The sequence below is a fragment of the Anastrepha ludens genome, chromosome 6, assembly GCF_028408465.1.
Source record: "Anastrepha ludens isolate Willacy chromosome 6, idAnaLude1.1, whole genome shotgun sequence".
In the NCBI taxonomy this organism is placed as follows: Eukaryota; Metazoa; Arthropoda; class Insecta; order Diptera; family Tephritidae; genus Anastrepha; species Anastrepha ludens.
Window position 1 is genome coordinate 76,432,136 of NC_071502.1, and position 15,136 is coordinate 76,447,271.

Consider the following 15,136-nt stretch of genomic DNA (forward strand, 5'->3'; position numbering starts at 1 on the left):
GAATTCGAATATAATGTGTGTTGAAAAAGTCAAATCGATGATGGTGCCTCTTAATGTTGTAGACTTATTTACGTCTGATGCGCAATCGAAATTGAACATATCTTTCATGAATTTGATAAATGTTTCGTCATTTTTCACGTTTGTGTAAATGTAACTTGTCCTATTCCATTGCGATTCCATTTACCTCCTTTTCTATATCCATTTAAAATATCTATCAAACAAATAAATTTAAAATTTTGTTTTGAAAATTGCAACCATTACATCAGTATTTTCTGACGTGGTCACGTTAAACTATCGTCAGTAAGCCGACTTTACAGTCAACCTCCTTTTTTTACTATTAAAAGTAAAATTCTCAATATATTTCCTCAGCTTCTAGTTAACATCAAGTTTCAAAAATGTATTATGTATTATTAAATAAAGCTAATATCTCTGTTTCCTTTTATGAAATATCTCATTGCTATGACGCGTTCAAGCCGCCCATTTGACCATAAAGTTTTCAAAGCAAAAACACGAACAGCACGCAAAGCCAGCAAGCATTGGGCCAGCACTTTAACTTATAGCCACGGCGGACATATCATATTTAAAAAACAAATGGCCTGAAATTGTTCACCAGATTATAGTAAAAAGAATTCATTCCTACAATATTTCTGCCTCGTATCTTCATTTTAAGTTTTCAAACTCTTAAAAACACCCGATACATCGATGTTCGTGGCTGGCATTTCGTCTACGAGTGAAAAATCGAGTGCTTTCGAGATGTTTGAACAATCGAGTCAATCGACTAAAACATCATAGACTCGCCCATTACTAGATACAACAACAATGAATGAGCCAAAAAGGCAAATAGTTGCAGTTTACTAACAATGCAGTAATTTTTTTGCATTATTTTAGGATTATATATTTGGCGATTCAAAAATGGGAACGGATAATAAAAACGGCGAAGGATATCATAGTACGTTTGAACCTAGCTTTGCCGATCTTCCTATGGAGGTATGTTAGAAATGTTATATGTTAAATATTATATCATGTGACCGATATAGGCAATTTTAAGTTCATTGCAGAGTTGTATATGTACGTCTAAAAGTATGCATTGTAGTGGCAAAAATAATTTTCTTTCTATTGTAGGTTATCGTTTACATTTTTCGCTATTTGGATCAAGCAGATGTGCAGGCAGCAGGCAGGACCTGTCAACGGTGGCGTGAAGCTACCTTTGACATGGAGTTCACTAAAAAAATTTTAGTGCGGTTTACCAAATTATGCCTATCCGATAAAATTCCTCCCGCACTGGACTATATCAAAAGTAATAGGCCTTTTCGGAATTACCACTTTGAGGAAATTACGTTCGGAGGGGTGAAACAGATTATGAAACACATTGGTAATACAGCAGAGGAAGTAATATTTGACAATGTTGATTTGGGTGACAAACAGTTCTGTGATATTATGAGGCAACTGCAAACAATTCATTCGTTGACCATAACGCGCTGTTCACAGCTTTTTATGTCGGGTTCTTTTTTGGAAAACGAGGATCGCTTGACACTTGGAATAAGTTTCGCCAAAATACGACACCTTTCACTAAAGGACAATCAATATCTTTCGGATGCAATTTTGCTGCGTCTGACAGAAATGATAGAGAGTATTTACACGTTGGATTTGTCTGGATGTCACATTGCTTATCACAATGCAATTCAACGACGCTTTTATCCAAATGATGGGCGCATCGTCCCAAGCGAATCTATATTGACATTCAAGTTTATAGTTCGCATATTAACAATGCATCAACAACACCTTCGCAGGCTTAACCTTAGTAATACATTGATCGGTGCACCCTCACTAAATGCTCTTTCTATGTTGAAAAGTGGTGGACTCAGACTGCACAGTCTTGGACTTGCAAAGTGTAGACAGATAAATTCAGTATCTCTTAAAGCATTTTTAGAATGGCAGACAAGCCTATTGGAATTGAACATTTCAGACGTCGTTAGAGTAGATGATAGTTGCCTGGATGTAATTGTAAAAAATCTGTCGTTACTACAAGACCTTGACATTTCTGGGTGTGTAAATGTTTCAAATGATGGAGTATCACTTTTAAGCACTTTGAAACATTTAAAATGCTTAAATATATCGCGTTGTGATGGTATTCAGTCGAAAGGTATTACACACGGCATAGCTTCTACCCGAAATGTAACACTGCAAAATCTTCAAATGACCCATTTAATGGTGTGCGAAGAAGCCATCAAGACTCTAGCTGAAAACTTCCCTGAATTACGAGTTCTCAATTTAGAGCAATGCGTGAATGGAGTAACCGACGAATCCGTTCAAAGTATTATTAAAAATTTACAATGGTTGCGTGAATTATCATTGGTAAATTGCTCTCGGGTAAGATGCATATTAAAATCATTTTGTTGTATGGGTGTTTCAATTATAATTAAATTATCTTTCAAGATTACCGACGCAGCCTTAACTGGAATTAATATTACTCATCTAGTTTCTGTGCCAAACTCGAACAACTCACCTGATAGCCTTGGCCCACTATCATTTCCTACGTTTGTAGAACGTGATTCTCATAATGAACTCAATCAACCATTTAAGATTTCTTTACGAAGCAAAGCCGAAGAGGAAATCGTACGTGATGCTAATAGAAAAAAAGCAATGTTTGCGGCGTATGAATTGAACTTGATTGAAGAATGTAATGTTGATGGGTACAATTTAAAGAAATTGCGCGGACTCAGAACCTTGAAATTAAGTGGCTGTAATAAAATAACCGATGTATCTTTAAAATATGGCATCAAATTTCTTGAACTGCGTTACTTATCACTTTCGAATTGTCCACAAATTTCGCTTATCGGTGTTGAACAAATGGTGCTAGATAATCCTTCAATTGAGATACTCGATTTGTCGGATTGCGAAAGTATTAATGATAGAGCTATACAATTAATCACATATAATTTGACCAGACTTCGTGCGTTACATATTAGCGGATGCAGCCAGTTAACCGAGCATAGCTTAGACGCAATTTCAGATAACTGCAAACATTTACAGGTACTTACATATGTATATATATATATATTTGTACCATACGATGGTATATTCATACTTTTTATATTTAGATTTATGAAAAGTTGTAGCTCATGCGAAGTTTCTTGATCCAAGGGCTTTTCCTTCAGCTATCTTTACTTATAATTCGGTTATTGTTGCAGCAGCTCACAAAACCTTGCCAAGTGCAATGAAATAATCAATTTTTTTGAAATTGCATTGAAATTCACTCGGAAGTGGATTACAGAATCTGCCCGATAAATAATTTAGATTTGGAAAAAGTAAGTGTCTGGAGAACACTTAATTTTCAAAGCAAACAACCTATCAGCTGTTCGTGTAACTTGGAAGTTTTTATTGATTTTATGTACGTTTTTTTTATTTCGAATAATACACTCTTTGACAGAAATCAGATAGTGATTCGCCAGAATTTCACTGCTGGATAATATCTATTGGAAAATTAGCCGAGCAAAACGAATGTCTACCATTTTAAGCTTTGCGTAGAAAATAACTTACAATTTTTTAGCTAAACATAAGTACAACTTTCTTAATAATAATAATAATAAACTTAAGATCTTTTAGAAAAAGTTGCCGTGGAGTATTTAAGCCCATTTTATTGACTTCGCGTTAACATTTATCTCCTTTTTTAAACACATTTTCGTCTTCTGAAATATTTCTTGTTACAAGCCATAACCATAAATATTTAGGAAAAAGCTGCTGAAGTGACACTCTTTGCACGGATATAAATCTGGGTCGTCCCAGTAACCTAGAACCGATTATTGTGAGAACGAACTGTGTCGCATATATTTATATCTTCTTCTTAATTGGCGTATCCATGCTGGATGTTCGCGATTACATACAAACGTCATTATGATCTTAGTCGTACGGTTGTCAGGTCATATTATTAATGATGTTATAATATTTTTGTCTGTTTCTCGCTGCCAGTGTTAGTTCGCCGATTGTTTTGAGACCCGCCCGTCAATAACATTCCATTCCGGCCATAAAATATCATTAATCATCTCTCGATAGCGATAGATAACTCCTGTTATTGGAAAACCCTTCATTTTCAACTAATTTACATCCCTCTACCAAATCCTTTAACGAGTATTTTACATATACCTCTCTCTTTCTGTATAATATGTGTGCGACAATTTGAGCCAACTAAAAGTCTTTAGGATGCGTACGTAGAGGAACGCCTTGTTGATTACGTAGTTGCTCGATCTTTGGCAGACGTTTTAGTTTCATCGCAATTGGGCACCCCAATCCCCCATCCAACTATTTAGTCGACGGCGATTAAGTTGGTGTAGTGTGCGCATCTTCATATCTCTTCACCGACAAAATGGTTGGCCGATAAACCGCCTATTATGTATTACGAACCATACAGAAATACACTATATGGAAATTCACAATTACTTGATATCATGGCAACACAATAAAAATATTTATAAATTTGTCATCAAAATTGACAAGTGCCATGGTGCCAGGCCATTTGCAATTAAGTTGATTTGAAGAGTATCGTCATTATTTTTATAATTTTGCTTTCAAATTTTGTAATTATTTTTTTACATTTTAGTGGTTCTTATACCCATTAAATTTGTCTTAAAGGCTATTACAAAGAAAAAACTATGTATGACTCATAAATTACTAAAGGTTGATGATTTAGAAAATTATTTCTCAATGGCAAGTTAGCGAACAACTGAAAGGTAACTCCTGCCAGCTCTTTTCGGTTAGTAGTTTGTCTTCCAATAAAATTTGTAAGGCTGCCCCAATGCAGGCTTTTGTTTGTTCGTTAACTATCAATATAACTTCAACGTACTATAATGTTCATACATTGGCAAATCTCAAACAAACCAACAAAGGCAACAAAAACAAGCCTGCATTGGTCCGACACCTTTAGTTGATAAATGTTTCATGAAAGACACCAAAGCGCATTTATTAAAGGTGGTGGAACTAGACCAACAACAACGTTTTGTATCATACGTTTGATTGTCACGGCAAGTTATTGACGAAGTAGAAAACAAAAAAAATAATTCGCCTTGTTTTATTCTGTGCTGACAGCTACATAGACATAGCGAAAAAAAAAAACAAATCAGCTGATTTACCAACACTACCTTTAATAGATTCTCCTCGAAAGACACTATACGAGTGTATTCTGGCACCTAGAAAATTTCGATGAAAAGGCAATTAGATACTTGGTGTCTACACGCTCAATAATTTCGAGTAGCCGCTTGCGAGTATCATGTGGTGCCATTGGTTTGATGTTGGCCACATCTTTGTATAATGTATATCGTGTGACCATTCTGCGTTTTTGACTGATAATGCAGCGAACGTTAATTCACGAGCTACGAATAGTATGAATTGTTAAAAATGAAGTCTAACCGCGAAGACTTTTTCACCTCGCCCAACCCGACAGTGGGAAAGTTCTTAACAGAGTTGATTACAGTGAATTCTCTATAGTACATTGGTTCTGCACACTTTTTGGTTTCTTTTGAAATCAAATTGTTGAATGGCCGACGGCATTTTGCAAGATATTTGAATGTGCATTTCTATGTTCCTTTGACAAACGAAATTTCATTGAATTTACATTTTATTACAGGGAATAATATATGAATTTGCATATGCTTTATGCATATATGGGACAAGATTTGAGCTAAGGGTTTAATGAATTTCTTATCACAATTTGAAATTTATTGGAAAGGGGGGGACTTTCTGCATGCAATGGATTCACTCTATGATATATGGACCCATGTATAGGGAAACAACATGGTCCACGTCCTGTTGGCGCTGAATGATGCAAAAACAAACGAACTGTTTAGTTGGCGAATATACTTCAAGTAGTGCCGGCGCCAAGAGCTCAAATCGTTTCCAAACACAGATTTTAAAAACTCAGGTACACGTATTGATTGGAGTTTCCCGTTTTCGCCGTGGCAACATGGCGTAAAGTAATTTCTTACCTAAATGTAACAAATTTCAAAAATATTTTAAGACACTTAGTATATGAAACAATAAAAGTTAATAAACCCCGAAAATCTGGGTGCTCCATAAAATTCTCCATGCTAACAACGCCAAGTACACATGTGCGTGTTTATTTCCAGTTTTAGAACCACTGTTATTTTTATCGTTGTCATTTCTTGACCACATGTCTATCAAAAATCAAAGTAAAAATAAGACATACATATATAATTATTAGTAAATTCAATGCACTCTTGCACTCCACAAGTGAAAAACTGCTTTCTTCGAGCGACTCGACCATGATAACCAGCATTCTGTAACATTTTTCTAGGAGTTTCCACACAAATAAAATGTTTGGCTAACGTTTTTAACACGTTGACTGCCAAGGCCATTTTCAGAAAACTGACCAAAAATTACATTTTGATTTTTTCACATTATATGACTAAAAACTCTATTTCTAGATCATTGGTATCATCAAAAATCAAATATGATGTTTTTTAACACGTTCGCGCCGGCGGGGGGCGGCGCGTACCACCGGTGGCTCGCACAAGATTGCTTCATGAGGCGGCGTGTACCAGCGGTGGCCCGCACCACCAATGGTACTTTATTAGACGGTACCTATGAGATGAGAAGCCATAAACTGTAAACGTTGCCGTCTGTGGGCGAATACCATGAATAACAGCGCCGGTGGGAACGTGTTAAAGGAGAAAAAGGACTTACGATTTATCTCGTAGTTGGCGTCTGGGAAAGAACTCGCTAAGAATTATCTCGTAGTAGGTAGGTCCTTTTTTTCCTAAAAAAAACATCATTTTTGCTTTCTGTAGTATTTTGTTTTATAGTTATTACTATTTATTATAACTATCATAATTTTATTATTATTTTCTTTCTTTTTAGATTTATAAACATTCTCTACAATTACTGTTATATTTATCAAGAACCCAATATGGATAAGAAACGGTCACTGAATCAAAGTGAAATTGAGTACAACGCAAATCTAAGTGATTCAGAAGATGATTTCAGCGATGGTAGTAACGACATTTATGAAAATTATTATGAAATTTATGAAAATATTAAAAATGAACTGGCTCATTGGACGGAATTCAAAACTCTCCATATATAACAAAATAATGATATACAATCAAATTATCAAACCCGTGTGGTCTTATGGCGCTCAAATTTTGGGCTGTGCCAGTCAAAATAATATTAACATAATTCAACAATTTCAAAATAAAATTATCAAAAATATTCTCAACGCACCTTGGTATGTTCGCAATGCAGATATTCATCGTGACCTATGCATTCCTACGGTCGCTGAAGTTATCAAAATACAAGCAGAAGCCCACTCTATGAGGCTCCAGAGGCACATTAACGAGGAAGCCAACAAATATCTCAACACCGCAGGCCTAACCCGACGACTCCAGCGAAAAAAACCATATGATCTTATCGGTAGTTAATGTAAAGAAGAGATTTTAAAATTCTCTTCATAAAAACCCCACAAAATTGTTAAAATCATACTGATTGTTAGTTTCCCTTAAACTAGTTGTAGTGTCAACAAACATTGTATACCTATATATAGTTAAATGTTTGTAATAAAAAATAAATAAAAAAAAAACAATGTATGAGCCTTCTGAGAATACAAGTGATAGTGAAGATGAAGTCATCTCCGAACCTGAAGACGTCTCCGAATCTGATAATAATGACGATGATTTTCAAGCAACAACGTCAAATGAGAATGATGATTTGTGGACAGAAGTTCAACACAATCCTGAATTATTTCTTTTCGAAGAAAATGTTGGTGTGAAATTAGATGCATCAAATTTTACAGTACAAACGCTGGTGGATTTATTTTTTCCGGATGAGTTTCTTGCATTACTGGTAGAACAAACTAATTTATATGATGCGCAAGAAATTGCAACATTGGAAAATGGGAATCAAAATGCTATTAAAAAATCTAAAAGGATATCAAATTGGCAAGACGTTAGTGCTACAGAGATGAAAGTTTTTATTGCAAATGGGACCTTGTACTTTTCCAACAATAGAACATTACTGGAACACAAACAAGCTATATAATGTAAACTTTTGGCGCACACATTTGAGTCGCAATCGATTCCAGTTGATACTTCATTATTTTCATTTGGTTGATAACTCACAACCATCCACTGACAGATTATACAAGGTGAGACCAATCCTAAATCATTTCAACGATGTTATGCGTGAAAACTATGTACCAACTAAAAATATTTGTATTGACGAATCCATTATGCTATGGCGGGGAAGATTGCTTTTCCGCCAATACATAAAAAATAAAAAACACAAATATGGTGTCAAACTGTATGAACTATGTGAGACCGACGGTCTTGTAATAAAAATAAAAATTTACAGCGGAAAATCTGAGGAAACTACCCATAATGTAGGTCACACTGCTGACGTTGTTTTACATTTACTTGAGGACTTTCTCGATAAAGGCTACGCGCTTTACATGGATAATTTTTATAATTCAGTTAGTCTTACAAAACTGTTATATACACGAAAAACTTATGTGTGTGGACCCTACGAAGTAACAGAAAAGGAAACCCCAAAGATGTGGTAAATCGTAAACTAAAAAGAAGGGAGTGTTTTTGGCACACAAATGGTCCTGTTACTGTATGCAAATGAAAAGACAAACGAGAAGTCCTTTCCATTTCAAACATGCACGCTATTGAAATGGTAGAGGTGCCCAATCGCAATGGAAGAATTTCTATGAAACCGTATATAATTCGAGATTACAATAATGGAATGTCTGGTATTGACCGATCAGATCAAATGATTTCGTACTACTTATCTCTAAGAAAGACTATTAGATGGCACAAAAAGGTTTCACTTCATATTATAGAAATATATATACAAAATGCTCACAGAATTTACCAAAAAGTAGATTCATCTAAAATAAAACTGATAAAATAAAACAGAGAAGAATTCGTCTTGGCGTTGATTGGAGATTTTCAACCAGCTTTTAAAAAAAATAGATCTAAAGAGCTCCATTATTTAGAGTGTTTACCACCAACGGAAAAAAAGCCATGTCGTGTATGTACCCAAGAAAAAAAACGCCGAGAAACGCGTTACTTCTGTCCAGCCTGTCCAGAAAAGCCAGCCCTTTGTGTGGAAAATTGTTTATAATTGTTTATCATATAACGAGTTATCTTGTAGTTGGCAGTCAACGTGTTAACAATTTTTTAGGAAATGATTCTAGGGTTAACCTCTGCCATATTGATTGTACTGCGTACTTCTCAGACCGATAGTGGTCACATACTTTGGTTTAGACGTTAAAATCCCGGTTTGCTTGATAGAGGAATACATTCTCCCAATAGCTCTGCCAATATTTTGCTATTTCCATCTTTCCAAAATTTTATAAGTTTTCTTTCTTATACACAAATTTATTTTTCTTTGGTTTGGCATTAAATAAAATATGCAACTGAGTTTGCTAACCGCTTATTTATAATAACAAAGAACTAAAGCTGCGCGAAAATAAATCCTAATAAATTAAAAGTAGAGTAGAATGGGGTAAGATAGGTATGGGGGCACAATAGGTAGGTGGGGTTTTCGTCGCACTGTTTTTGCAGAGGTCATCCGTCTTATGTGAATTGAATACGTGGTGGGGGAACAACGTTCGCGACTGTCATTTCGGCCGTCACCATTGATTAGTTATCCTAGTTCTGGCGTCGTTATTTTTTTGTGAGCTTTTCTCCGATATAGCATTTTTTTTATTCTACGGGGCAGTGCATTTAATGTATGTAAATATTTGTCAGGTGAGTTTTATTTTACGTAGAAAATAATGCTGAACACGAATAATGTGTTATATTAGTTTTTTGATATTTTTGTTTTTAAAAAAATATATCGACACTAACATAAAACATGTGCTTGGGGGCACTATAGGTCAGCCGTCTGGGGGCATTATAGGTCACTACTTTTAATTGAATAAAATAAATTTTAATTGTTTTTGCAGCAAAATGGTGCGTAATTATGTGCGAAAAACGCCGAAACGAAGTGAAGAGGACGCAAAAAACGCAATCGCGGCAGTCCGAGATGGCGCTAGTGTTCGATCAGCCTCTAAACAATTTAAAATTCCGTTCGAAACATTACGTGCTCGCGTGATGAATTAAAGAAAAATTCCTAACTTTTATAACATGTGCAGTATTCATACTCTATAAATAAAAGTTAAAACGTTAATTTCCAAGCCATGCACATTGTTCTTTTCCCCTCACATATAGTGACCTATCGTGCCCCCCGATTTTGAAAATATCGAAAAAAAAGTACCTTTGTCTTATTGAATGCAGCTTCCAAAATATTTAGCCAAACATAAGTCAGTATAACCAAAATGTTAGCAGATAAACAACCTTTTAAAATCTTGCTTATTTTTCAAAATCAATGCAAAAACACCGTAGCAAAAGCTCTCCAAAAAGAAAATGACCTATCTTACCCCATTCTACTCTACTATTAAAAGAAACAAGCTGTACACAGACTTTCATTTACATGTTGCTGCGATTACTTACCGTTATATAAACAATGATGTGAAGAATCTTGTTATTTTATTTTGCTTTTGTAACTTAAAGTGTGGTAGCAGTTGATGCCCTGTTGTTGATTTCCGTTGTTAAATGGTGTTAAGTGGGTGGGTTTAAGAAGGTATGGGAGTAGGTGGTTAGTATCGTGCGAGGTACCTTCACATGCCGGACATATATTAAGTATTTAGGGGTCGATTCCGAATAAGTAGGAGTTTAACCTACTTTGATATCCAGAACTTAATAAGCCAAAGTTAGGCGATGCAACTGAAGGCCTTTATCTGCGATCAGTGGTGGTTGGACTCCGATGACGGCATTCGGGGGTCGCGAATTTCGGAAGGTGGTAAGAGACTCTTGATGAAAACTGTTTCATATCTGTCTGCATGTTGTCCGATCAAGCAGTTGCAGTCGTATCTGGTCCTGGGTCTCCTAGACGTAGCACCCCAGCAGGAATTGGTTGCTGAGCATCTTACATTCCTATAACAACAGCCGGTTCTACGTAACGGATTGGCAAATATTACGACTAATAGATCACTGGGAATAAACGGCTTGTCTTAGAATAATATATACATAGATATTAATAATATCACACACTAGTAGCCTCCTAATTCAGCTAAAGATATGTAAATAAACAAACGAATCTTGATTGAGCAACGGTTTCAAAAACAATAAGTAATACGTTAGTTACAGATATATGTTAGTTAGAAATTTATAATAAAAAATGGACTCAATTAACTACTTTTAATGTTATACATGGAATTATCGTCTTTTTTTTTTTGTTTATAGACTCTATCAGTGCATCGCTGTCGTCAAATATACACTGACATCGAAGAACGGTTTGCAAATATGACTACATTACGCAACTTAAATATGGATAATACAACAAATACGGACATTTCCATACTTCGCTTAAAAAAACGCCTTGAATATTGATATTTTGCTATAATTTTTTGTTTTCTTGTGTCGTTTTCAAGTCTTCTATAATGGTTGAAGTTGGGATCAAAAGTATTGATCTTTCGGTGAAAATATTGCCAGAAATATTTGTAAAACATGTGAATAAATATAATTCTAAGCAATCGAAATTTATGCTTATTTTATTAATACAGTTGTACCAGACAGTTCAAGCGGCGAGCGAAAGTGACCTTAAAGAAGTTTTTCTACAGCCGCTGGACCATTTGCTTAACTCAGTATTTCCGTGCACATACACACATACAACTATATCGCTTATTGTTAGCAGTCTTAGGTACAATTTCATAAACGAACATAGTTAGCATCGTAGCATCGCCCATTGCTAATTTTTATATTTTCTGTATGTTTTTTTTTTTAATTTTTCACAGGTACAAGCAAGATTTAAATATGTATATTCAAAACGCGTATCTTAAGGAACATTTTGTGTGTTAGAATGTTTGGTTCCATCAAAAACATGACCTTAAAGCCTTGTGTTTTTCCTTTTCGAGTTGATTGGCAAGAAGAGCGAGGAGAAATGTAATGTCATCTGCTTTATGTAAAAAGTAGGCGCATTTTTAAAATACTTTCACAACTTAGATTTCATTGAAATTAGTTATAAAAAAAGTAATGTAAATAAGATGGTTTTAACAAACTCATATTTCTAGCAGTTGGAACTATTTTGAACTTTCAATGTGTTGTTTCTTTAGAAAACTCTTTTAAATTTTACAGTCCATGGTGTTAGTCATAATTTAAGACAATTTTTAATCAAAATCAAACTTATTTCAGTAAAAAAGGGCATACTAATAAAAAGCAGCTTTCAACTAAATGAGACTGAATCTATATGGAATGAAAAAAATAACGAATGTCTTTTTAAAACTTTAAAACCACGTTAACCCCATTCTTCTAAAAGGTAAGGATTAAAACATATGTAGCTTTAAGCGTTTAAACCTAATTTCAACTTCTTTATAAATACGGGTGTATTTTAATCACTATAAAACAGTTAGTTAAGTTTGTCATCAAATCACAACATGTAATTTTTTTCCTATGTGTTATTTTTTTACACATAAAGAGGAATATTTATAACTTTTAGTTTTATTTACAATGCTCACATATACAGCTATGCATGGAGAAATACCGCACTTCTCCACAATAACATATAATGATTATTATTTTTTCTGGAAGGCTTAGTAAAACAGTCATTTTTACACAAATCTCTTCTTTATTTCAGCCGAAAAACGCACAATAAATAATAATCTAATATCGACAATTAAAAGGAGTTGGAAAAATCGACAGTTATCACATTTTGAATTTGACATTGTGAACTTTTACTGATCTGCAACAAACAAAAAAATTATTTTAAAATGGTTAAGTTTGATTATTTAACACTAAAACTACAGTTGTTTTATCCTATTTCTACGTAACCGGTCCTTTTGATCACAATAAATATTAAAAAAAATGTAAATAGAATAAAATGTATTTCATTATAATATTGCAGGCACATGAGATATACATCTAGTAGTAATATTTTTAGTTTTTTATTTAGGTTTAGTTATTATTTGGATCACCACAACTTTTATCGGATTGAATAACAGAAGAAGCCATTTGTGCCGCCTCTCCAAAACGTTTACGTGTCCAAAAAAAAGTGATGCTTGTGTTTTCTTTCCAATCAACAAGCGCCTTATTTTTATTTTTAACAAAACGTTAGTGCCAATTTTCTGCTTTGAATTAGAGTTAATTTTGCTGTACATATACCAACGCCGGCCGCCGTAGTCGAATGGTTGGTGCAGGACTACATTCGGCAGTGCACAGGTTCGAGTCTCCATGCATGAAATACCAAATAAAGTGTTTTTTAATAGAATGGAGTAAGAAATGATAGGTAAAATTATTTAAGAACAAACTTATGTATAATATTAGAGTAAATAGTGGAGATTACTTTAGGACGTGCTTCCAAGTGTGTGGGACTCGACTATCAAACTTTTTTTATCGTCCGAAACGACAACCCCTAAATTCCAAGTAGTGTAGGTGCTGCATAATTTGATATCGGGTGAACAATCGCCTTGTGTATGTTGTTAGCAACGTTTCTTTACCGTCGTGCTAAGTGCTTACTGCTATTAGTTTAAGGACCTTGTTATAGTTCCGTACACTGAGAGACGTCGCCTTTGCATAGAAGGTTTGTGACTGAGAAATTTCGGGTGTTTTTTAAGAGCTTGGGAACTTAAAATGATAATACAAAACATTAATATTGTTGGAATGTTTTTTTTATTCTCTGATAGATAATTTTACATTTATTTTTTTGAATATGATATCCGGCATATGTCCGCCATGTCCACCAGTTACATGGTCTATTCGATCAGTCCAATTTTCGTTTACTTTTTCGAATGAATCTGGTCGTATGGCGTCAATGGTGCCTTGAATATTGGAATAAATCGATTGTTGAGCCCGTTGTATAGAAAGTAGTGCAGGTTCTTTCTCATTGCGAAAAAAGGACAGATGATACCGACAGTGCTCTATGAGCTTCGCACTGGAAGCGTTGTTCTGGCGTTAAACGATTCATGATGACTTGCCAAACGTTACTGAATAGAAATATCGACACAGTTTGCCATTCTCAACTGTCAAACCGTAGATATCGATATTTATAGCTCTCATGCAGCTAAAGAAAGCCCGATATATATCGAGAAGCAATAAAGTTTGGAGAAGTAGCGACTTACCAACTTCTTCGGTTCCCCATTGCATGTATGAATTAGGCCCATTTCCTAAATGCAAGTTGCAATGCATATTTACAACTCATATAGTTCCTAAACGCATTCGTGAATTTTATGGCAACGCCTCATGTTCCTAATCGGTTGGCAACTCATTTAGATGCGCATAAAATGTCAAAATCGTGCATCAGTTTTGTTTGGTATGCAAAGCGTGTTCAAGGAAATTACAATGGCAGAGTAAGTCGCTTTATTTATTATAAATATACTATTAATTTGTTTAGTTATGTTTGAATCTTTACAAATAATTGAAAACGTATATTTATATCTATGTTACAGAGAAAAGAAGTGGACACATGAACGCAAAAAGTTATTAATTACGACAAGACTTCGCCATGAAGCTGATTTTAGCGGCAAAAAAAAAAAGAAATGAAATACCATTTGGGAAACTATATTGCGAGAAATTAAAGATGTGGAAAGCTCTTTTCCCTTTTCCAGAGACGATATAACTAGATGTTTCTTAAATATCATCCTCTAAAATTTTGGTTACCTATTATATATTGTATTTCAAATTCATTTTTACTCACCTTGAAGATGTTTTTTTGTCGTCATCCATTAGTGAATCAGATTCGCAAAATTTTTTATTTTTTAGCACCTTTCTTTTCGATGCCTTCAGTGTCCTTAAAAAATTATACCGCTTGTTTTTTTTTTCTTTTTAATAAGTTGTCCTATTAAATCAATATTTGATGTATTAGTCTTATGCATTAGTTCTTCAGCACTTGCCAATAAAACAAATAAAGTATACCTTGTCGATTCCATTTTCACGAATAATAAAATTCTTGGTTTTATTATCTACTTTTGACACATGCTTTATGTTCCTAAACACCTAAAGCTATTTTATGCAAAGCATGATTGCAACTAAAATATGCTTTACATTGCATACACGAATTTTAGAGTTATGCATTGCAAACTTGAGTTTAG

General features: G+C 34.4%; 1 protein-coding gene across 2 annotated transcripts; it reads left to right on the forward strand.

The window, feature by feature from the left end:
* The first annotated feature begins 803 nt into the window (after positions 1-803).
* On the forward strand, positions 804-11,727 carry LOC128868451 (uncharacterized). 2 transcript variants are annotated; one of them, XR_008455118.1, is made up of 5 exons: positions 804-987; positions 1,123-2,370; positions 2,437-3,033; positions 6,438-6,753; positions 6,871-6,958. XR_008455118.1 is itself a non-coding variant. In XM_054110552.1 (4 exons), exons 1-4 carry the CDS (start codon positions 913-915, stop codon positions 11,442-11,444), a joined length of 2,067 nt encoding a protein of 688 aa, XP_053966527.1. In that variant the 5' UTR covers positions 804-912; the 3' UTR covers positions 11,445-11,727. The 2 variants fall into 2 exon arrangements, 1 of the variants encoding a protein (XP_053966527.1); XM_054110552.1 differs by lacking the exons at positions 6,438-6,753; positions 6,871-6,958 and adding an exon at positions 11,298-11,727.
* Positions 11,728-15,136: the final 3,409 nt, after the last annotated feature.

Bases quoted from the DNA above. Each gene is read 5' to 3' on its own strand.
- LOC128868451 (XM_054110552.1), top strand. From the start codon at position 913: ATGGGAACGGATAATAAAAACGGCGAAGGATATCATAGTACGTTTGAA. The intron at 2,371-2,436 runs GTAAGATGCATA...TTATCTTTCAAG, and splicing joins CATTGGTAAATTGCTCTCGG to ATTACCGACGCAGCCTTAAC. The intron at 3,034-11,297 runs GTACTTACATAT...TTTTGTTTATAG, and splicing joins ATAACTGCAAACATTTACAG to ACTCTATCAGTGCATCGCTG.